Raw genomic sequence first — 23,831 nt, 5'->3', positions numbered from 1 at the left:
TAGGAGTAATGGTAATCAGTATTATCCTACTTCCCACCAGAAGTACTGGGATGGGTAGGAGCCAGAAAATGGGAAAGAATAGATAGAAATATTATGTAATGTCTGTGGTAACGCATTGGACTATTTTTTGGCTACTTTTGGTTGGATTGGGCGGGTGGGCGACTCGTTGAGCTGACAACACTGAGACGCCAAAAAGTAAACAAACATTGTGCAAGGAAGACCCATTGCAACATGAACACAACCATTTTCGGGAAGGTCCTTCAGTGGGAGATTTCTACGGTACTATATCAACTTAGAAGAATGGCGACGCAGTTTTCCACCTGATGTGTGCTTTGTTTGGTACTGATAAGGAAAGGTATGAGATTTTTAAGCACTGTCAGTCATTTTCAGAACGTATAGACCAGGGTTATTTTTTGCAGGAGTGTTTTGTGATTGTATCTGACTAGGATAGTGAAAAGAAGAAAGATCATTGTTAATGTAAGTACCTTAACATTATAGCAGTTTGGTAGTAGTGACTATAATATGACCTTCCTTGTCGCGGGCCACTGGTAGCCAAAATTAGATGGGCTAGTTGATAGCTCACCAACAAAGAATGAACCAGAGCTGTATCGGCCTTCTGATTGCGTGAAGCCACACCTAAGGTAAATGCAATAAAATGAGAAGCTTCTCCCTTCCCCCTTCATTTTGCCCAGTGTCCTCCGCATGTATATCTTTGCAGAGAGGACAAGGCTTAGGAGTAGAGGGAAATACGAGGTAATATTATAGCAGTATGAAGTATGGGTAATTGTGGTTGCATAAACAAGAACTAGAATGTCATTGAATTTATATATACTGCATGAGCTTTAGAACACTCCTTAAGGTAAAAGTCAGCGCTGTGATCATCATATTTATATTTTCCTATCTTCACTTTATATAGGACTGTATTCAGACTCATTTTACTTTACTATCTATCTATCGCCAGATGCCACAATCTTGTAAGGGGTGGCCATTTGACTTTGAGTTATTTGTTTTATGGGGAGAGACACTAATCCTCCACCAACCCACTTGTTGACATGTAGTGAGCACGTATGGTTTGATTATATGGTTACCACCCAGCGTAGTACCTGTACTGTATTTAAGTATTGTGGCAAGGGTTATGCTAATTTAAGGTTCCAACAACTTCAAAGTAGTTTTTCTTTCTACTGTATAACCACAGAATTTTTGGTGATTAGTTTAATTTTGCAGTGTTTTTCACTGTGCAGTACACCCTTGATATAACAAATTGATTGGTACCAGACCCTTGATGTTAAAGCCGAACACCATGCTGTTTGGTAATTTCCCAGGTGTTGTAGCATTTACCAAACAAAGATTGTTAAATATGGAGTGTCTGTATGTTGTATGTATTTGATAGCTATATTCTTTTTTTTTTTTTTTTTGTACCATACCAGTAGTGCAAAGGCAAAAACAGTAGTCAAAAATATGTCTAGGTTAAGTCTGATGGATACCAGGATTAGGATAGGGTTCAAATGAAGATGTGAAAATTACCTTTCTTTTTTTTTATTTCCCCCTCCTTTTTACCAATTATCTGTGAGAGTCTTGCAGATTAGAGGCATAGGTTGCATATTGTTTTTCATGTTTAATTTATTATGTACAAAAGACAAGTAGTCAAAGTTGATGCATTCTCTTGAAATGTACTGAAAATTCCCGGTAAATGCAGGTGACCCAAAGAAGATACGTGGATCTTCTCTCTCTCTCACTTTCTCGCACACGCGCGCATGCTTTTTTTTTTAAATACGGTACCCTGAGGATGTAGCTTTTGTTAAAGAAAAAAAAAAATGTAGAACGGGAAAAAGTATGAATGTGACCAAAAGTGGCAGTGTCTGATTGTCCCAAAGTAAAGGCATCAGATATTATTTACAAACCCTTCATTACTGTGTGTGTGTGTGTGTGTGTGTGTGTGTGTGTGTGTGTGTGTTTTTACTCTGTCTCTGGATGATTTTATTTAGCTCTGAAGAGACTGTCTGAACGGGGAGATTTAAATATATCATTCATTAACCCATTGACCATGAGTCCTCAAAGATTAATAAAGTTAGACCACAATGAAAAAGACACCACCAGACTTAACCCATTAACTGCGCATGGCAGTTTTTTGAAGGTGTCCGTGGTGTGCACACATAGGGGTAAAAATGAAATTTACCAAAGGCCAAATTTTGTCTTAGGAATTGAGAGAACACATGCCAAAGTTTACAGTAACGAAATATTAGCTCAACATTTACCTTGGTAAAGCCATGGATGAACATCGAAGTGTCTGATTCCCTATTAGAATGTATGGTTTTCGTTTTCTTTTTCCGTTTCGGTTTCGGTTTCGATTTTGAAGGCTCAAACATGCTTGCATGGGTTGGCCTCGGTCACCATGGCACTAGATTCGAAATTCACCTGCGTAGCCAGGGCTGTATTGAGCAGTCAAACTCGGAATAGCTCAGGCTGTATAGAGCAGTTAACGGGTTAAGAAGTTAATTAGAGTTTGTCCATATATGAACCTGGCTGAATGCAGCTTCCTTGATTCACAGAGCATTCATATACTGCAGTAATAATCCAGTATAAATCAGAGTCATATTATACTGAACTCAGGAGGAGGAGTTGGAGCATTGGTAGCACAGTACATCCAGCTTATAACTGGCAAAATGCGAGTTTGATTCCCAGGCTGGTCAGCTCTTTGAACAAAGTGTGATTCCTCCTTGTACCTGTTCATCCACCATTGCAATAATGTATCTGGATGCAGTATCATAACATTAAGTTTTATCAATAATTTTCTAGGGAGAGTTTGTGACTTACCTGGTAGCAAAAACTAATACGGTATATGGTATCTGCCTTAATGACCTGTAGGGTCATTAGGGATTAATCCTGAGCCTCCTCCTTCCATGCTAAGTAAGGAAACAGGTGAAGAGAGTGTTATTACTGTATTTGATTGAACCTTCTCTGAACAGATTATACAGCCTTCTTCTTCTGTTGGTTACTAAGTGCAGAAACTGGTGAAGAGAGTTCGTTTTATTTACCTGAACCTTTTAAGTCTAAGCCTTCTTCTGTGCTAAGTAAGGAAACAGATGGAGACAGTTTCCATTATTTATGTGAGCCTTCTATCAACAGAGTCAGCTTGTGAACCACTGACCAAGATGGAGAACAACCAGCAAGCCTACCAGCTCAAAAAGTTAGTGGAGGAGCTGACCACCTCTGGAAAAGACAAGTTGGATGAAGAAACATTTAAGAAAGTGAAGAAAATATGTAAACAGTCAGATATATATGTTATTGAACTGTACAGATTAGTTAGCAAGCAACTGAAAAAGAACCATGCAGAAATCAGGTTTAGTGCTTTCCAGATATGCAATGAAATCTTTTGTAAATCACATTGTTTTCGAGAATTGGTCCTGAAGGACTTCCTGACCATTGTAGACCTGACTTTAGGTTTAAATCCTAATAAACCTATGCCAAAACCTGATGCAGTTGCTAATAAGCTGAAGCAAAAATGTGTTGAAACTATACAACACTGGTATGACAAGTATAGTGTCGGCTATTCAACTCTTCAGCGTGGATATGTGTATTTAAGAGACTGCAAGAAGGTTGACTTTGCTGAACTGACTGCCAGAACAGAAACAGAGCGGCAGAGAGCACAGGAAGAGAGACAGAGAGAGGAGGAACTAAAGAGAAAAAAGATTGAAAAAGTTACTAGCGAATATGCAGAGCACAACCCAGAAATTAAAGATTATATAATGCAGTTCCAAAATTGTTTCAAACTCCTCATACCAGATGTCCATGATTTTTTCATTCCTCTTGATGATAATGATTTGTTTTCACAGCAGGGTGGCTTTATAGCAGATGATGAGAGTCCCACAAAAGATGATTCAGTTCAAGAAGATTCAGGAGATGAGGACAGCTTTAAGTATGGTTCGGAAACTATGCGTGGTCATGGAATTACGAGAGGAACTAATGTGCAGATTGACCTGGATAAAGTAAGAAGAATAAATGAAACCACAGATAATGAGGATGTTATAAAAAATCTGAAGGACCTTATTCATGTTTTCAGATCAAAACTTTTGCCACTTGTTAAAAAATGGGAACAAACCATGCAGCCATATTTAGAAGGCAATGGGAGGCTGATTAAGCAAATTGTTGAGCTCAAACAGTTGATACAAGGTGCAGCTAAAAAATTTGAAAGTTTACAAATTGTGCCACAAGCAAAACCAAGTGCATCAGCTTCATGTGACTTTGACAGTGATGATGATGACGGTGACTTTGTGGAGGTGCCCTTTGATGACCCTAGAGTGATAAGAGCTGCAGAGTCTGAAGCAGCTCTCTTGGGCATAACATCTTCATCCAAGGATCATACCACATCTGTACAACCAGATGACCCTGACAACCAGCCATCAACTTCAGGAGTCTCAAACCATTCCTCAAAAGAAAATGTCAATGGAAAAGTGAAGGAAATTATTCGATGCCCTGATGATTACCTGAGCAAAGTTGAGATTGCTCCTAGGCGTCATCACAATCCCCTTGCAGGGTTGAGTCAGGTGTGGACAGCTACTCCAGATTTGCATGATCAAGATGAAATGGACAACACAGGAGGGATTATGGGAGTGGCCACACAGAGGGTGAATTATGAGCGGACATGGGAGCCTGTGAAGTGGGCTTGCCGGGCTCCCCTCCCTACTGGCCGGCTGTGCCCACGCAGGGATAGAGAGAAGTGTCCCTTACATGGCCCCGTCATACCACGAGATGATGCTGGCATGCCACTACGTCCAGAAGATATTGCCAAAGAAAAAGCTGCCAGGGAGCAGTATGAAAGGGACCACCCAGCTTGGCAAGACCCACAGTTGTTGGCAGAACTTAAAGCAGCTACAGGTGTTGATCTTAAAGTGACAAAGGGAAGACAAAAACGGAAACAGAAGTATGAAAATCTAACAGACATTAAAAAGACCACACCTAGAGAAAGACTTGCAAAAAAAGTGCTGAGTCGTAAGGCTGTGCGACGTATGAATGCTGCCTTTGCCAAGGAACATAGATCAGCCCCAAATGTTTCTGCAGACTTTAAATTCAGCCATAGCTAGCATTAGTAATGTAAGTAGCTATAGTCTGTTTATGAAGTCACTTGTAGCAGTAGTACTTGTAGCCCAGGTTCATCTGAAATGTGAACCTGATAGACGGCAAGCTGAAGTTGCTCTTCTCTGGCAGTCTATATACTATCCACCTTATGGGAGATAGGGAGGAAGTTAAAGGATATTTGTTTAAGTGGGCATCAGAGCTACTCAATTGTGTTGGTGCCACTGCATGAAGCTGTATGAAGTTTGTCTGTATATAGTCTGCATATGCCCAGAACTGAGTATTTACCATATTGTGAAAAAGTTTTAGCTGTGTAGAAATTAAAGTATTTATTAATATCATGATGCCTATTACTGATAGTGGTAAGTGGTGGTGACCATCATCCACTCACTTGATGTAGTGCTGCCTACTTCTTCCTTAGCCTTTATCATTCTTTTTCTGTGCCTGCCCTCCTCTCTTCCTATTTCTTCCATCTTTCCTGTCACTACTTAATGCTTTTCTTTCCGTTCAGGTGGCTTTACATTGAGTGACAAGCCAAATGGTTTCCTGTAAGCCAAGAAACCATTTACAACACTGGGTGGTAACCACATAACCAAACCATACGTTCTCCCTACATGTCAAGTGGGTTGGTGGAGGGTTAGTGCCCCTCCCTGCAAAACAAATAACTCAGAGTCAAATGGCCACCCCATACAGGATTATGGCATCTGGCAATAGATAGATAGGTATTACTCCAAGGTTATAGGTGTAAAAGGTGGTGGTGATGGAGTGACTAGAACAATGAACTGTTACATGAAAGAATTCCTGATCAGTCCCAGTTTGGACCAAAGAACAGTTTGTGGATATACGAATGTCGATAAAACAGTCTTGACATGCCATTTAAAAAAAAAAAAAAAAAAAAATGAAATGCAGAAAGAAAAAGGACACATTATGCTAAGAATTTTTATGTTACACTGGGATGGTGTTACTTCATGCTTCATAATTCTTCAGCTACACAAATACAAAAAGTAGGAAGAACCAAATGTACAATTTCATCCCCCCCCCCCCTCCCCGACATATTGTATTTTTTATTTTGGCTCTTAATAGATGATTTTACCCTGCTGCAGGAAAAGCCCTTGGATCTGTATGGACTTAAGCCTCTCATTACAATATGTCCGAGTCAAACTCAATGTGCAGTAGCTAAATTATTTCATACTGGCTAGTGGTTACCCCCAGCTGATTTTATCCAGTTGAAAAAAAGCTGTGAGTCTGAACTGGTTTTGCTGTTATTGTCGGCATCCCAGGTTCATCTGAATGTGAACCCAGCAGGCTGAAGCTGCCTTTTCCTGCAGTCCTCCATGCTCCTTGCAGAGGATTGGGAAAAAGTTGAGGGACAGTCTTATAACTGAGGAACAGAGCCACCCAGCTTTATCAGTACTAACACAAAAGGAACTTATACCAAGACCACTGAAACACATTGATATTGCACTAATCATATGGAGGCTTGCATGAAGGTAAATATAATGCTGTGATACAGGTGATATAAATCAGATACGGCACAGGTATACAGGATTTATAGTAGAGTCACAGCATTAAACTTATATACTGTATCATCCAGCACTGTAAAATCAGTTAGCTTTTCTAACACTTCCTTTTCTGATTGTGATAGTTCTTCTTAACTGTGTTGTTATCTTGAGGCAAGTACAATTAGTCATTCTATGCTGTCAAGTGTGACATGGGCTAAAACAGCACCACTGCTGGTTGGAGAGATAGCAAATCATGTTGAAGTTAGTTAAGAATCTGGGAGAGAGGATTTCTGCTTGAATTTGCCCAACCAATTTTGACACTCTGTGACCAGTTCCATTTTGGGTTTTTTATTTTATTTTATTTTTTTCCCCAGATACTATTACAGGGGATAGGCAGTTGTAGCTAAATGAATATGAGTCTTCGGAATAATGTGGCTGAACTAAAAATTGACTGCAACTGTCCCTTATTCTCTGGCTCTTTTGCATCCTGGATTGCCTCGACTTTTGCACTGGTTGTATGAACACAGGCTCCTTGTACATCAGCCATATAAAACTAGACATGAAACTGATGGAACCTGAAAATACCACTTGTTCCTACAGATCCTTAGTACCAATGATGCTGAATACATTTTAGACTGCTTTGAGTCTTACCTGGTGTTCAGTTACAGCTGTGCCTGGAACCAAGATTTCACCTACAAAAAATGTTTCTTTAAGACCTCTGAAAATCCTATCCATGATTTGTTGCCAAAATGCAGGACGACTGACTACACCATAAAGCAGTCTTTTGGGACAGAACAAACCTAGATGTGAACTGTGCTGAGTATGCCCAGATCTTAAGAATGTTCATCACTTACAGATTGTTGGAATGCAAACTGCCTAATGCTAGAAATGTGCCCTAATTTTTGAAAAGGACAAGTGAAAGACATGTTCTTTATTCAATTTTCTTTTTCTCTTTACACACTTTTAACGTCTTTTTTGATTAAAGAAAAATGCATTATGAAAATATATGTGTAGAAATCTCAAGGAATTTGCTCGAAACTGCTACAATGGGAGTCAAAGGTCACCTAATATTTCACCGTTTCTACTTCTCGCTTTCCTTTGCTGGGTACTATTCCTTAGCTGAGAGAGGCTTGCTATGTTTCTCTGCCTATGGATGCTTCTGTTATTGATACATCAGAGAGAGAAGCAGTCAAGATGACCTGTGTATGAAGTAGACACAGTGGAATAGTAAGCAAACACACGTCCCAGATTATACATTATAACAGAACCTGTGGAGTATGAGTAACATTATTGGGCTAAATTCTCACTGGCCATGGTGATTTTGCAACACCACTTCCTTGGTAATTTATTGTGCACAGACATCTCTAGGATGTCATTGATGCAGACTGTTGATATTAAAAAAGACTTAGGAAACATTCTTGAAAATATAATGGTGTAATATACAAAATAGCTACAAAATCTCCTGTGCATTTGAGAAGATAGTTTTTATTAGGGCCATATTCTTTTTGACTTTTGATATATTGCAACATGCCCTCTTCAGTGCTTAATTTCCATATACACCATAATGTTGTATGTTGCTGATACAAACCGTGTTAGTAGTAAAACGGGTATGACATAGAAGAGGGTATTCTTGTGTGATAAGCAACATAAATCCCTAAGGAAGAGGTGCTACAAACTCAATATCAACAACAGTATGGATCATTGTGATGCAAAGTGTTAACTCTTGTAAAGGTAGGCAAATAACATAGGACTGGAAATGGAATATGGAATGGAAAAAGGTTGTACTAAACATATAAAGTAATATTAAATCAGAAAGAGAGATCAGGGTGTGGAAGGTATTGAGAAATAATTGGGAGGGAATGGAAAAGTAGGAAGATATAAAAGAGGGGGATGGAAGGAGGGAGGGAATGCTGGAGAGAAGAGAAGGAAGGGATAGAGGAAAAAGAGGAGAGGAAAGGACAGGAGGGAGGGAAGGAGAAGTAACAAAGGAAAGGTAGAAAGAAGGAGAGGGTGGTAGAGAAGGAATAAAAGTAAGGAAAGGAAAGTAGAGGGGGAATGAGAGGAGGTATATGAGGAGAGGCACAAGGAATTGGACTGGTGGATTCTATGCATAACCCTGGGGATTTTGACTCTGCCATCGCCAAGTGTCTTCACCTGAAAGGAAAATGAGTACTAATTAGCTACCATCACCATCTTAACCATTACCACCACCATCATAATCATCATCATTGTCATCATCATCGTTCATCACCATATAGTAATTATATTCACCACCATTATAAAGATCACCATCTTAGCATAATTTCTCTCGTTTACATAAGATGGGAACGTATGAGCATGTATGTATGATCATGTGTAAGTTGATATACTTTAGATTTTTTTTTTTATATCATCTGAAACTTCCATTACTAGTTACAGTATATTCAGTCCCCGAAATTTCTGACCAGAAGGTGACACATTGGACCACACGAACCAGTAAAACGTAAGCTCAGCCTTACTCATTTTTTTTTTATGTGCTCGACTCTGGGCATAGGCTTCACAGCCTGCTCCCGAGGCCCAGTAGTCCTCGTACACACACTATACACCTCTACATGTCACCACTTCGGCGCTAACACCCACCATCCATATTAAATACATGCTAGGGCTGTCTCATACAGGACTGGTGTATTGGTATTTGCGGGGGTATTTTTACGACATGTCGGCGGGTCTTCTGGTACATCGGTAAAGTCTGCTTTGTATGAAATGCAAATCCTTAAACTGTTCCCTGCCCTAGCGGGGATTTGAAACTGGGTCCGGTAGGACCGCAGGCCACCTCTCTACCGATTGAGCCACTGCCTTTCCCTTTTATGTGTTTTATGAGTATATCCGATTATCGTTCAGCAGTCGTGCACATAAAATACAAACAGTATATTTAGAGACATCACAGGTGCGAGTCAGAGGAGAAAGGAAGTCCTAAATAAACCCTCGCTTGAGATGTAGGCAATAAGAGGCTGCTTTAAACTGAGAGGGGGGGGGGGTGGAGGAAGTACAGTACTGTAGAGGGAAACGATCAGTTAAAAGGGACACAAATAAAGACAGCAGAGATGCAAGATGCAGCAGCATAAGCGTCTATTCTAGTGTTTTATGACCCACAGGAAAAGAATGATGAGAGAGAGGGAGAGAAAGAAAGGTGGGGAGTAAATGAGAAAGGACATAACATTGAAATATATGGTTACATACACATCTGGTCAAGCGTCCTGGTAGCCTTCCATCCTAGGTCGGTTTGTGCCCTGGTGCAGGAGGCCACCATCTTCGCTACATCGCCAGCACGCCGACCCGTCACCACATAGGGGATCTTCCGTCCACTTGCCCTGGTACACAACAAATATTCTTAGCTTTTCATTATATACAGCAATATGCACTACCTCAGGACAGTACAATAGGCTTTTTGTGCGTCAAAATCCTTGCTTTAACTTTTTCGCTTCACCAACACATCACCATGTATGAATTCTGCCTACTTGCCCAGACACAAAATAAACATTATAATACTAATCAGCCCTCTTTAGAAAGCTTCATTCAACAAATAAGTTCAGTTTATCATTGGTGTTGTCAATTTGTCTAGTTAGATCTACAAATGTGTGAACCAAGAATATAAGGTGCGCGACAGGTATGTGACATGCTTGTATGAGACAAGTGTGTGACTTAGTGAGACAGGTGTGTGACGTGAGAGGTGTGGGACATGTGAAGTATGTGACAGGTGTGTGATGTGAGACAAGTGTGAGATGTGTTTGGACAGGTGTGGGACGTGTGTGAGACAGGTGTGTGATGTGTGAGGTAAGTGTGCAAGGTGTATGAAGCAGATGTAAGGTTTATGAAAAAGGTAAAAAAAGGAAGTGTGAACAGTACATGGTAAACGCACGAATCATCTCCAAAACAGACATGTCCTTACTGAAGTGTGTGAGACAGGTGAAAGAGAGGTATGTAGGGGCAGGTATGAGTTGTATGAGACAGGTAAAAAAGCGTATACAGTACCTGGTAAACGCGTGTATCATCTCCAACACAGACACGCCCTTCCCACTACCCAGGTTGTACGCTGCGGCCCCACTGAACCCTGACTTCCATAATAGCCCCAGCGCTGCCACGTGCCCCGATGCCAAATCCATCACGTGCACGTAGTCTCGCACACCTGACGATATAATTACCTCTTAACCACCACGTATTTTTAGTGGCTCTGGAGATTTCGTGGCACCACTTCCTCAGCGATTTATTTCCTATCATACCACCTGACAACATAATTCTCACCTTTAGCCTCGTGATCTTAGTGGCCTGTGATTTTTCGTCATTTATTTCCTGCCATATCCTTATTTATCATTTATATGCTACTGATGCACCTGAAAATAATTATCATTTAAGCTACGTGTTCTTAGTGCCGTGAGAGATTTCATAACACTTTTCACTCAGCGATTTATTTTGCTTATCGCACCTGCACGTAGTCTCCCACACCTATACTACATCATTCTTAGGCACACATTCGAAATAGCTTTGTAAATTGCGTTGCACCTTTTCGTTGGCGATTTATTACACCTTCCATGCCCTACTGTTCTCCTGTATGGTATTTATATCAATTTTAATACCAGCATAGACTGCATAAATAACATTCAGGATTACTAACACGCTGCATGTAGAAAAAAAAAAAAGGAAAGGAAGTTCTGCTAGGAATCCGTAGTAGTAGTAGTAGTAGTGGTGGTGGTAGTAGTAGTAGTAGTTGCTCCAGGTTCATCTGAAACGTGAACGTGGTGGACTTCAGGCTGGAGCTGCCCTAATCTTGCAGTTCACCAACTTCCTTTTCGGGGATAGGGAGGGACCTGAGGGACGTTTGTATAACTAGGCAGAGGAGTCACTATGTTATAGGGCTGCCACCGCGTGAAGGCGTTTCTCTCCGACACCGAGGAGAATATGGGCATTTGTGATGCTGCCCTAACACTTACTTGGCGGGATAGGTTCAGTCCTTGTTTTTATTGTGTCATATTTTTTACGTTACACACACACACACACACACACACACACACACACACACACACACACACACACACACACACACACACACACACACACACACACACCGCTCGCTGGTGCAGTGGTAACGTTCCCGCATGCCAACTGGTGGACGGGAGTTCGCGCCTCGCTCAGGTTGCGAAAAGTTTCACTGGCGAAGTGGGTGGTTACTGTCCCCCTTGAGCAAGGGGACGGGTGTGTGCGTGTGTGAAGGTCACAGCCTTGCCCTTAGATCGGACTATATGAGCTCTCAGCTCCCTTCCGGGAGGGTAAAAGCTGACGATCACGACCATCAAGTGATCCTGACCGACCCGGTGAATTACCCCCCCCCACACACACACACACACCTGCGTTTCAGTCCTTCAGTCTTCTTTGGCATTTACTTTCTCACCTGTCAGTTAATCTTGACACCAGGTATTCGATCATGCAGGTGTTTCATCATTTATCCAGCACAGCGTCATCTTTATTTGCTATATTTTCCCGACCTTCAAAAAAACTCTTCCCAAATTAAACAAAAACCTCTCTTAGTGAAAGGATTAATGATGACAATTCAGTTCAAGGTTTAAAAAGTCCATGGAAAGCTGAGTAATGAATCCTGGTAACGGCAATAAATAAATAAAATAATGCGATAAACATGGGCTGAAAAAGTTTGAGATGCATTCACATTGAAGGCGGAATTTCACATATTTTGACGCAAACTGTCCTCGTGCGTAAGACTGGATAATAAACACTAATTTCGATTAATCTCTGGATGCGAATTACCTACTTTTCATTTTATTTCGGCCCAGGAAATATCTGTACGGCACACACACACAAAAAAAAAAATAGGTCAGATAATTCCACAGTTATCTCTTTAGCTCCAGTGACTTTACTTCAATTCGTACTATCTCCAGACGATTTTCTTCATTCTAGGGCAGACTCTGAAAGCCCGAGGGGTTAGATACGGCCTGCATAAACCCCTTGATACACGAGAATTTTCCCTAAGTTGAATAAAATCGTGTGAAAGTAAAAAATATAAACTGCAAAAAAGATGTCACAGAACTCAGTGGTTTAAGTTTTTGGCCGATAGAATTTCGTATTTTATTCCAGCTACCATTAGAGGAATTAGTTTACCTCACAGAAACTCAGCACTTCCAAAGATTCCATGCATCTCTCCACACCTGTCAATATTTACGGTTGTCATTTACTGCCACACACATGCCATTAAAGGTGATAATGTGCAGCTATTACTGTTATTCACCTGTTTCAATTCATATGGTCACCTGCCATCCATTACGTTATTCATTACACTCATTCCACACCTGTCCATTCCCAAACACGTCATCACACGGTTCTGTAAAGTCGCGTCCTCATAAAGCACATGCTGGTGCGGGCGAGAGCTTTCCAACTGGCTCCATTGGACGCGGGCGGGTGTGGGCCAGAACTTCCGTGGGTTGCAGTGATACAAAACACCCGCCCGCGTCAGGATGAGTTTGGTATGGACGCGACCTTAAAGCTGAAGTAAGAGTAGAGGAGTTTTGAAGCTACGTATCCCCTCCATTCACTAGTATATTGACTCTTTATACACACCATCCTTGAACACTTGTTTGCGGGGAGTAGAAACACCTGTTGAGAAAAATTCGCAGAATATTTTAACTCTGCTTGTCATTTTCCTTTGCTGGTTAATAATTCCAAATGCCCCACACCTTACAATACACCTATACACAGACTACATATCCCTGTACACCTGCCACACATCATTTCACACCTGCCACTCCAACCACATACACACCACAAACGACCATACACTTACACACAGACCAAATACTACTACACACGTGCCATACATCACTACACACACACACACACACACACACACACACACACACACACACACACACACACACACATACACACACCTGTCGCTACCCACCTGTGCCGTCAGGTGTGGGGTAGTCCTGTCCAAACACCTGCACTGCGTCCCTCCTGCCGACGGCCACCTGTGCAATGAAGGGCATGAGGTTGTTGGGCGTGTCCCGGGGGTCCTCACCTATGCGGCCTGAAGCGTGAGCCCCCACAGGGTTGAAGTACCGGAGGAGCACCACCCCCCACTCCTGGATCAATTCATCATCATCATCATCAGTAATAGTAGTACGGTAGTGGTAGTAGTAACAGTAGTAGTAGTAGTAGTATCATCATCATCATTCTTATTGTTTTATTATTATTATCATTATAATCGTTTTTATTTTTATTATTATTGTCATCATCGTCATCCACACCTCTTTTCTCACCTGTGGATGAGGTAAGGTATAATTCAGATTTTAAAAAATAAAAATGAATTGAAATATTGTTGTAAAAAAAATGACTATTAAATCAATCACACTACAAGGATATCAATAACAAGAGCACCATAAATCACTGCAGTGTTGACAAATATAATAACATGACACAATAAACTCTTGCTACAATGAAAAATAACAGCATCAGATTTCACTTTTGTAAATACGAAAATAATTGTCCTAAAATAAAATAAATGACAACAATAACGCCTCACTCCTAAAATTGAAAAAAAAACAACAACGATGGTGACAATAACGACATCAATAGGCACTATCTAATCAGTTTAAAAGCTTCAATCATACACATTAATATTCTTATCACTACTTTGCAGGAATACAAGGTCACTCGCTCTCTCTCTCTCTCTCTCTCTCTCTCTCTCTCTCTCTCTCTCTCTCATGTGTCTATCTATTTATTTATCTCTGTCTGCCTGTCAATCTAACCATCTCTCTCTCTCTCTCTCTCTCTCTCTCTCTGTCTCACCTTATCAGCAGTAGCCAGGTCCGTCATAACTTGCTCACAAAAGTACTTAGAGCGTCCGTATGGGTTTGTAATTCCGGGTCCCGTAGGATGGTCTTCGTCAGTAGGAAGGTACTGAGGGAGACCATAGACGGTGGCGGAGGAGGAGTAGACCAAGCGTTTCACTCCTGCATTTCGCATCACCTAGATAGATAGACAGATAGAGGGATGGATGGATAGTTAGATTGATAGGTAGGGATGGATAGTCAGACAAACGTGTGGGTGGAGAGATAGGTATATGTATTAATTGACACTCTCTCTCTCTCTCTCTCTCTCTCTCTCTCTCTCTCTCTCTCTCTCTCTCTCCCCATTTTTTCACCACTTCTTGCCTCTCCCCTCACAAAACAACCCACATTTCTTTCAATACACAACATTATATACAACTTTTCACCCCCATTTTCTGTATATGTAATTTCTTCGTCTATAAAACCAGAATTATATTTGCGTCACTATCGTAAAATTATAGAGAACCAGGCAAAGATTTATTTACTAACTTAAATAATATAGCAGACTAGGTGTGTAGTTTGAGACAGGTGTGAGGGAAAGGTGTGCTGTGTGTTTAGCCATTTGTCTGTGTCTGTCTGTATCTGTCTCCCTATATGCCTTTGTCTTCTTCTTTCTCCCTTTTTCTGCCTGTCTGCTTGTCTGTGCCTCTTTCTGTCTGTCTGTTTCTGTCTGCCTATATTTCTCTGTCTTTTTCCTTCTCTCATTTTCTGCCTGTCTGTCTGCGTCTCTGTCTGTCTGTTTGTATCTGTCTGCCTATATGCCTCTGTCTTTTTCTTTCTCTCTTTTTCTGCCTGTCTGCTTGTCTGCGTCTCTGTCTGTTTGCCTTTCTCTACCGACTTGTCTGTTTGATCATCTCCTTCCGTCTGTCCATCTGCTTCTGCTTATCTGTCTATCCACCTGTCTATCTGTCTATCTATCTGTCCACCTGTCTATCTGTCTATCTATCTGTCCAACTGTCTATCTGTCTGTCCAACTGTCTATCTGTCTATCTATCTGTCCAACTGTCTATCTGTCTATCTATCTGTCCAACTGTCTGTCTGTCTATCTATCTGTCCAACTGTCTATCTGCTGTCTATCTATCTGTCCAACTGTCTATCTATCTGTCCAACTGTCTATCTGTCTATCTATCTGTCCAACTGTCTATCTGTCTATCTATCTATTCAACTATCTATCTGTCCAACTGTCTATCTGTCTGTCGAACTGTCTATCTGTCTATCTATCTATCTATCTGTCCAACTGTCTATCTATCTGTCTGTCTGTCTGTCTATCTGTCCACCTGTCCATCACCTGCCCAGCACGTTACGCTCTCTTATCTTGTACTTGGTGAACATCTCTTGAACAATCCTTTATCTTATCAGCCAATTTAACTCTTAGGGGTAGAGAGAGAGAGAGAGAGAGAGAGAGAGAGAGAGAGAGAGAGAGAGAGAGAGAGAGAGAAAGACAGATACAGACATACAGTATAAACACACACACACACACACACACACACACACACACACACACACACACACACACACACACTCACCTGCAGCAAAGTCAGCGTCCCTGCCACATTGTTTATATAATACTCTAAGGGCATGGCCACACTCTCACCCAAGGCCTTCAGGGCTGCGAAGTGGATTACTGCATCGATTTTGTGCTGTGGAGAGGAGAGAGGTGGTTAGGTGGAGGTGGAGGAGAGAAAGGGAGGTGGAGAGAAGGGTAGGGAGGTGGAGGAGAGAAGGGAAGGCAGGTGGAGAGAAGGGAAGGCAGGTGGAGAGAAGGGAAGGGAAGTGGAGAGAAGGGAGAGGTGGATATAGAGCAGAGAAGTGAAGGAAGGTGGAAGTAGAGAGGAGAAGGAAAGGGAGGTGAAAGTAGAGAGGAGAAGGAATGGGAGGTGGAGGTAAAGGAGAGAAAGGGAGGTGGAGGTAGAGGAGAGAAGGGAAGGGAAATGGGGGTAGAGGAGAGAAGGGAAAGGAAGTGGAGGTAGAGGAGGGAAAGGAGGGAAGACAGGGAGAAGTGTGGTTAGGTGAAGGAAAGAAGGTGTGAGGGGGTGGAGGAAAGAAAGAGAGAGACATGGTTAGGTGGAGGAATGAAAGGGAGAGAAGACGTAGTTAGGAGGAGTTAGGAGGGAAAGAAGGGGAGGGAGGATAGTTTAGGTTAGGTGGAGAGAGGAAGGGAAGTGAGTGTGTAAGTTAGATCGTTAGAATGGGAGTGGTTGATTAGATTGCTAGAGAGAGAGAGAGAGAGAGAGAGAGAGAGAGGGAGGGAGAGAGAGGTTCATAGAGTTCATGGAGAGAATACGCCCATACAGATCGAACCTACTTCCTCAGTGTAGGCACATCTCGCACATGGAACTGTTTAGAGCTTTCAAACACCTGCTCCTTAGCGATTTATTTTCCACACTACATCCCTATATTGCATGCTACTTGCGTTTTCCGCATTACCGATTGAGGTTGCATAAATATCATAATGAGATTAATAACGTGGCAAAAGCAAAAATAAGTCGGCGAGAAGTGTTACGGAGTCTTCAAATCCTTAAAAACATGACATATTATATATACTCATAAATTTTGTAAACCTAAGAATTTATCATAAAGAAAAAAAATAAAAAGTTGGATTTTGTTAAGTGCTGCATTTTAAAAAGGTTTGATGTGAACATGGAGAGTAGTAAAAAATAAGTAATGAATGAGCACAAAATGAAGGTTATGGTTCACCTAGATATGATTTATAGTACATTAGTGTGTGTGTGTGCGAGAGAGAGAGAGAGAGAGAGAGAGAGAGAGAGAGAGAGAGAGAGAGAGAGAGAGAAGCATCTTACCTCTGAGAATACCCTTGTTAAGGCCTCTTCATCCAAGAGTGAGATGAGATAAAATCCAGCCAGTGTTTTGCCCGTGATGTCTTCCACTCGCTCCAGGGCAACAGGCAGCACGGTTTTGGCGCCAACCTTCCCTCCTTCACCGTTCTTGGCTCCTGCACCGTTACTGTGTCCTGTAGCACCGTTAATATAGTCAGTTTATTATCATGTCAAAGCTCCCTAACCCCATTCACTTCATTTGATGGCTATGTGTAGACAGATGGGAGGATCAGTTTGACTATCTATTTTCTCTAACTTGGCCCAATTTTTCGTCTTTTGGGAGCTTATTTCACATAGTTCAGTGGCAGAAAAAGACAATACTACGGCTCTACATCCTCTCCATAGCGCTTCTCCGTGACTAGCTTCATATTCTAGCGTTAATCTCTTTTTTACAACTCAAAATTCAAGATGGAGAGATGACAGTTTCAGGCCAAGCTAGAGTAAAAAGAATATGGCAAGCAAGGGGACTCGTTTCTGCCATTTAACCAAGAATCACTGATTTTTTGCCACCAAGACCTAGGCCCCTATTCTCCTCGGCTGAGCAAGCTCCCTAACACCTTCTCCTAAGCGATTTATTCTGTTTATTACACCTTACTGTCATCTTCTGTGTTACATAAATCCTTCCAATGTCGCCATACGCTGCATAAATTAAGGATGTTAACCAACCATATCCAAAAATAAATCGCTAAGGAAAAGGTGTTAGGGAGCTTCCTTAACCTACGAAAATGCGAGTCCTAGTATTTAAATTAAGAGTCCCCCAGTTCCCTTAGATGAAAACAGACCAGCTCTTGTTCTCTTACCATTTTTATCATCTTGTTTCCCGTCTCTGGTTCCTCCCACACCGTTCCTGTCCTCTGTGGCTCCGTTACTGGCAGCGTTAGTGTCTTGGTGGTACGCGTTACAGCAATTGTCCACCACCACCACACTGTACCCAGTCTGCAGAAGCTCGACTACGGTATGTGAACCCACGTACCCTGCACCTCCCGTCACCAGCACCGTCTGTTGTGCCATCCTGAAGGCTAATATACAGAAACTTAATTCCACCAGTTATAATCGGCATTGGTCGGGTTAGCTAACTTGCGGATACTTTTTTAGGGGGTCAGGGAAGGGGGCCAACTTTCATGCTCAATTCCCTGGTGTCCACGACTTTTGGGGGCTTCATCTAGGCATATACAAAATTTAACCCGTTCGTGTGGAAAACTGGAGAAGAGCTGAGCATCCTCCTTTAACCCCAAGTACTCCAAAGCGCTACTGAGCATTATACAAAACTCTAATACTTTATCTTGCAAGTAGTGGATGTGTTACTGCTGGGTACTTTCTTGCGTACTGATATTTTTGCTATCTTGTGACCCTGCAAACTTCCACTTCTGTTATCCTGAAAAATGTACGCTGTCCTTATGGTGTTTGTGACCTTCCCCACGATCATATGTATACCAGTACAAATGTTCAGTAATGTAGCTTGGAAGAATGTAGCTGTGTATGGTTGACTAACAGTGAACAAACAGGCAGACATACGTGTGAGATATACAGAAGATTCTCTCTCTCTCTCTCTCTCTCTCTCACACACACACACACACACACACACACACACACACACACACACACACACACACACACCTGTCCCTTGCTCTACGTGGCATCTGTCCCACAAGTGTGCACCTGTTGCACCTGTTCTGTTTCTTTACACACGCTCCTCACACCTGTCTCGCATTCATACACCCTCGCCCTTCATCAATTCATACCTTTACACCAAACATATAGTCTACCTGAGTAATTACACACCTGCCGTAATACATACCTGCTTCACCATATACCTGGCTCATTACATACCTGTCTTGCCTTCAAATACTCTCCCTTAAATCAACATTTTCCTTTTTCACCAATGTTTTATAGTCTACGTGAGTAATTGCACACCTATCTTGTGCTGCACCTGCTTCGCTATACACCTCCCTCATTTCATACATATCTTGCCTTCACACACCCCGTCCCTTCATCAGTGCATTCCTTAACACCCAAACCCACATACACACGTGAATAAGGATGCATCTGTCAAGCTACAAAACTGCCTCGCCACATACCTGCCTCAGTACACCTCTCATTCAAAGCTGCCTCGCCACATACCTGTCTCATTACACCTCTCGTACAAAGCTGCCTCACCACATACCTGCCTCAGTACACCTCTCATACAAAGCTGCCTCATCACATACCTGCCTCATTACACCTCTCGTACAAAGCTGCCTCACCACATACCTGCCTCAGTACACCTCTCATACAAAGCTGCCTCGCCACATACGTGCCTCATTACACCTCTCGTACAAAGTTGCCTCGCCACATACCTGCCTCAGTACACCTCTCATTCAAAGCTGCCTCGCCACATACCTGTCTCATTACACCTCTCGTACAAAGCTGCCTCACCACATACCTGCCTCAGTACACCTCTCATACAAAGCTGCCTCATCACATACCTGCCTCATTACACCTCTCGTACAAAGCTGCCTCACCACATACCTGCCTCAGTACACCTCTCATACAAAGCTGCCTCTCTACGTACCTGCCTCGTTACACCTCACGTACAAAGCTTCCTCGCCACATACCTGCCTCATTACACCTCTCGTACAAAGTTGCCTCACCACATACCTGCCTCATTACACCTCTCGTACAAAGTTGCCTCACCACATACCTGCCTCATTACACCTCTCGTACAAAGCTGCCTCACCACATACCTGCCTCATTACACCTCACATACAAAGCTGTCTCACCACATACCTGCCTCAGTACACCTCTTGTAACCCTGTACCTTGAAAACACTCACAGGCAACACCTATGGACGGCAGAGGAAATACTTGAAAAATTATCTGCACAACAGTATAGTACACGAGCTCAAGTTACCCTTCACCTTAGCAGCTATAAACGTGGAAAATATTAATAAAGTCTAGAATAACTAATATAATCTACTGTATACAAGAAAAACTAAGATATTTACTAACCCACAATTACACATAACCTTTGCGAAGAAATAGAGGTATTATCACCCAAGAACCACATGTTAATAAGAGGAGTATAGGAAAATATCCATCCCTTCCTTGTAATTATATGCTGCATCACACCCCACCAAAAAGAACTAAACACACACACACACACACACACACACACACACACACACACACACACACACACACACACACACACACACACACACACACACACACACACACACACACACACACACACACACACAACTTCCCAGCTCTACACCCTGAAAAACATCCCCCTTCTTCCACATACCGCTTAACAAACATATCCACCCAAAACCACCAACCAAGCACCATCCTTCATTAATTTCCACTAGTCATTCGTCCCTCAGATACCGCCCTTCCCAAAGACACGAATTCGCATAGCCAGACTGCAATGCGGCCATCACCATCCCTGCAATAGTACCAACACAAAATACAACTGCCAAAGAATACACAAGGCCCTCACTGTAATGTATATCCCCATAACACAACATACTCACTTGGTGTCCCATATTATCACAACATTAACACTCCTTCAAAAGCAATCTGTAAAAACATTAAAAGAACTATTCGAGCGTCCGGCTGAAGTGACTCGATCTGTGCAGTCCACAGGGTTCACGTCAAGATGAGCTTGGTGCCGCAAAAATAACAAGTGCACACCTGGGTACCACACACCTGCCTCACCACACACCTGGATATCACACTCCACCTTTACCACACACTTCTTTCACCACACAGTTGAATTTTGCACTCCAGCCTCACCACACACTTGTTTCACTATAGACCTTGATACTACACACCTGTCTTACCACACACCTGCCTCACCACACACCTGGATGTTCCACTGTTGCCTTACAATACACCTTTTTCACCACACACCTGAATATTACACCCCTGCCTCACCACACATCTACATCACACACACACACTTGCCTCACCACACACTCTGAATATCACGCTCCAATCTCCCCACACATTTGCCACACCACACACATGATTATTACACTCTTGCCTCACCACACTCACCACACATCTACCTTACACACTTCCTCACCACACACCTACCTTACCACACACCTGACTTACACACCTGTCTCCGTGTGTATGAGAGATGGCACTGAGGTAGGCGGGTCAGATAACAGATAATAATGATGATACGATGTTGTCTCTGGCACTACCCCCCCTCTCCTATACCCCCTTCCCAACCCCCTCCACCCTTTTACCACAGCCCACATTCCTACCACAGTGCTGCCACCCTTATACCAGACTTCTGCCACATCCCTACCACAGTATTACCATCCTTTTACCACACTGCCACCACATTCTCACCACAGTACCACTACCCTCTATCACACTGCTGCCACATTCCTACCACAGTGCCTACATCATCCAACCACATTGCTACCACTTTCCTACCACAGTATCATAACCCTTTCACCACACTGCTACCACATTCCTATCACATTACCATTACCCTCCTACCACAATGATACCACATTCCTACCACAATGCCACCCCTCTCTGCCACCCTCCTACCACACTACCATCACTTTTCTACCCCACTAATACCTCTTTATTGACTTATTCTCACACTTGTTACTTAAATCTTTAGTATAGTTGATTAATTTAGCGACATGGAGGCGATTTGTTTGTGGCCATCCCTTACCGGATTAAGGCGTCTGGAAATATATAGATAGATTGATAGAATTTAGCTTTATCTCAGCAGACAACCTCATAACAATACAGGCCAACCACTCGCTTCCTGACGATTTTTATATAACGTAGGATTATTTTTGTTGCCCCTGGACGATTTTTTTGTAACTTTGGATTATTTTGGGTTTCTCCAGACGATTTTTTGTAACTTAGGATTACTTTGGGTTTCTCCAGATTTGTTTTTGTAACAGGATTATTTTGTTTTTTCCATGCGATTTTTTTTGTAACTTAGGATTATTTTGGGTTTCTCCAGACGATTTTTAGGCAACTTAGGGTTATTTTGGTTTTTTCCGGACGATTTTTTGTAACTTAGGGTTATTTGTGTTTTTTTAAGCGATTTCTTTAAACTTATGATTATTTGATCTCCTCCAGGCGATTTTTTTGTAACAGGATTATTTTCGGTTTCTCCAGACGATTTATAGGCAACTAAGGGTTATTTTTGCTTCCTGTAGACGATTTTTTTGTAACTGGATTATTTTGTTTTTTCCAGACGATTTTATGTAACTTTAGGATTATCTGATTTTCTCCTGACTATTTTATGCAACTTAGGGTTATTTTTGCTGCTTCTAGACGATTTTTATTTTGTAACAGGATTATTTTGGGTTTCTCCAGACGATTTTTGTGCAACTTAGGGTTATTTTTGCTGCCTCCAGACGATTTTTATGTAACTTGGGAATCTCTCTCTCACCGAGCGGGTTAATGAAGCCCATAACTAACCCCTCCACTTCAAAAAACACTAAATATCTGAAGGAAATCCCCTGAGAGTAGACGGAATAAAATGGAGAGTACATAATCGAAGTGAAGGGGTACTGATGGACGATAGGGTTTAATTTAGGAAGCCCCCTAACACCTCTTCCTTAGTGATTTATTTTTGGGCGTGGCTGGTTAACATCCTTCTGTACGTTAATTTATGCAAAGTAAGGCGATATTGGAGGGATTTATTTAACACAGAAGAGGGCAGTAAAGTGTAATAAGCATACTAATTCGCTAAGGAAGAGGTGTTTGGGCCTTCCTTAACCTCCTACCTAAGTCATTGGTAAGGACAAAGGGTAAACAGAAACTAAAATGAATGTACAGTCTTGGCCGTGTACTCCTGCCCACCTAGATCTGAAATCCATAAGTACAGCACCGTGGCGCCCCCTATCGGAACAAAGTACCGACAGAATTTGACAGCACAACTCCTAGCAGCCGTGTTTTGGAATTCACTGATGGACCGTGTGTGAGGGTGACATATTTACAGTTTAGAGGAATGAAAGTGGGAAAGAATATCGGGCTGCGACTGTACATTAGCTCAAAAAATAAAGAAATTAATAAAGAAATAAAAGAAAAATGGCGCAGGAGGGCTCCGATTATGTTCAAATATCAATATAACTCGTGATATCCCTAAAAGATTAATATTTTATCATTTAAATATATTATGATTGCAATATTGGCCCTATCATTCTTTAATTTGGCCTAAATTGGATACCTCCCCACCTTGGATGCCGAGTTGTAATAATAGTTTAACACCGGACTATGCCGCTGGTCACGAAGAAGTGCCATGAAGGGACTGTAGAACCGATGTATTGCATTTTCCTGAGCAACGTGTAATAAGCTGCAAATAGACATATATCTAGGCCAAGTTAGAGTAAAATGATCAGGAAATGTCACAAGCATGAAGAATAATTCACCATCATGAAAGCAGTTCGTCAGCGAGGGGTGGAATCATCAGGAACTTTGTAATTGATATGGCCTGTGGTTCTAGGTCTCGGCCGAAGTGTGACCTGTTACTTTTTGTGGCAATTGTACATCTTTTAAATCTTATTACTCACTGACATC

The 23,831-nt window shown here is 42.0% G+C and overlaps 2 protein-coding genes across 4 annotated transcripts in view; one reads left to right on the top strand and one right to left on the bottom strand.

The window, feature by feature from the left end:
* Window positions 1-451: 451 nt before the first annotated feature.
* On the top strand, window positions 452-5,301 carry LOC145413389 (UV-stimulated scaffold protein A-like). Its single transcript, XM_080283080.1, has 2 exons — window positions 452-477; window positions 3,127-5,301. The coding sequence occupies exon 2, from the start codon at window positions 3,153-3,155 to the stop codon at window positions 5,079-5,081; it is 1,929 nt and encodes a 642-aa protein (XP_080139206.1). The 5' UTR covers window positions 452-477; window positions 3,127-3,152; the 3' UTR covers window positions 5,082-5,301.
* A 2,844-nt stretch (window positions 5,302-8,145) lies between these two features.
* Window positions 8,146-23,831, bottom strand: part of LOC145413369 (UDP-glucose 4-epimerase-like) — an 18,816-nt gene continuing 3,130 nt past the window's right edge. For 2 of the 3 annotated variants that reach the window (XM_080283051.1, XM_080283069.1), the window contains exons 2-9: window positions 18,087-18,305; window positions 17,251-17,420; window positions 15,976-16,089; window positions 14,409-14,588; window positions 13,522-13,702; window positions 10,587-10,740; window positions 9,795-9,925; window positions 8,146-8,729 (exon numbers count right to left, since the gene is read on the bottom strand). In XM_080283051.1, coding sequence (XP_080139177.1) covers window positions 8,680-8,729; window positions 9,795-9,925; window positions 10,587-10,740; window positions 13,522-13,702; window positions 14,409-14,588; window positions 15,976-16,089; window positions 17,251-17,420; window positions 18,087-18,297 — 1,191 coding nt within the window. In that variant the 5' untranslated portion in view covers window positions 18,298-18,305 and the 3' untranslated portion in view covers window positions 8,146-8,679. The remainder of the gene's footprint in view (window positions 8,730-9,794; window positions 9,926-10,586; window positions 10,741-13,521; window positions 13,703-14,408; window positions 14,589-15,975; window positions 16,090-17,250; window positions 17,421-18,086; window positions 18,306-23,831) is intronic. The other variant, XM_080283059.1, reaches the window with a different exon arrangement.

The sequence above is a fragment of the Coenobita brevimanus genome, chromosome 12 (genome assembly GCF_032717465.1).
Source record: "Coenobita brevimanus isolate Jiangsu-jjx chromosome 12, ASM3271746v2, whole genome shotgun sequence".
NCBI lineage: Eukaryota > Metazoa > Arthropoda > Malacostraca > Decapoda > Coenobitidae > Coenobita > Coenobita brevimanus.
The sequence above is the reverse complement of the archived record's forward strand: the minus strand, read 5'-3'. Positions and strand labels throughout refer to the sequence as shown.

Coding starts and splice junctions, on each gene's coding strand:
- LOC145413389 (XM_080283080.1), top strand. CDS start 3,153: ATGGAGAACAACCAGCAAGCCTACCAGCTCAAAAAGTTAGTGGAGGAG.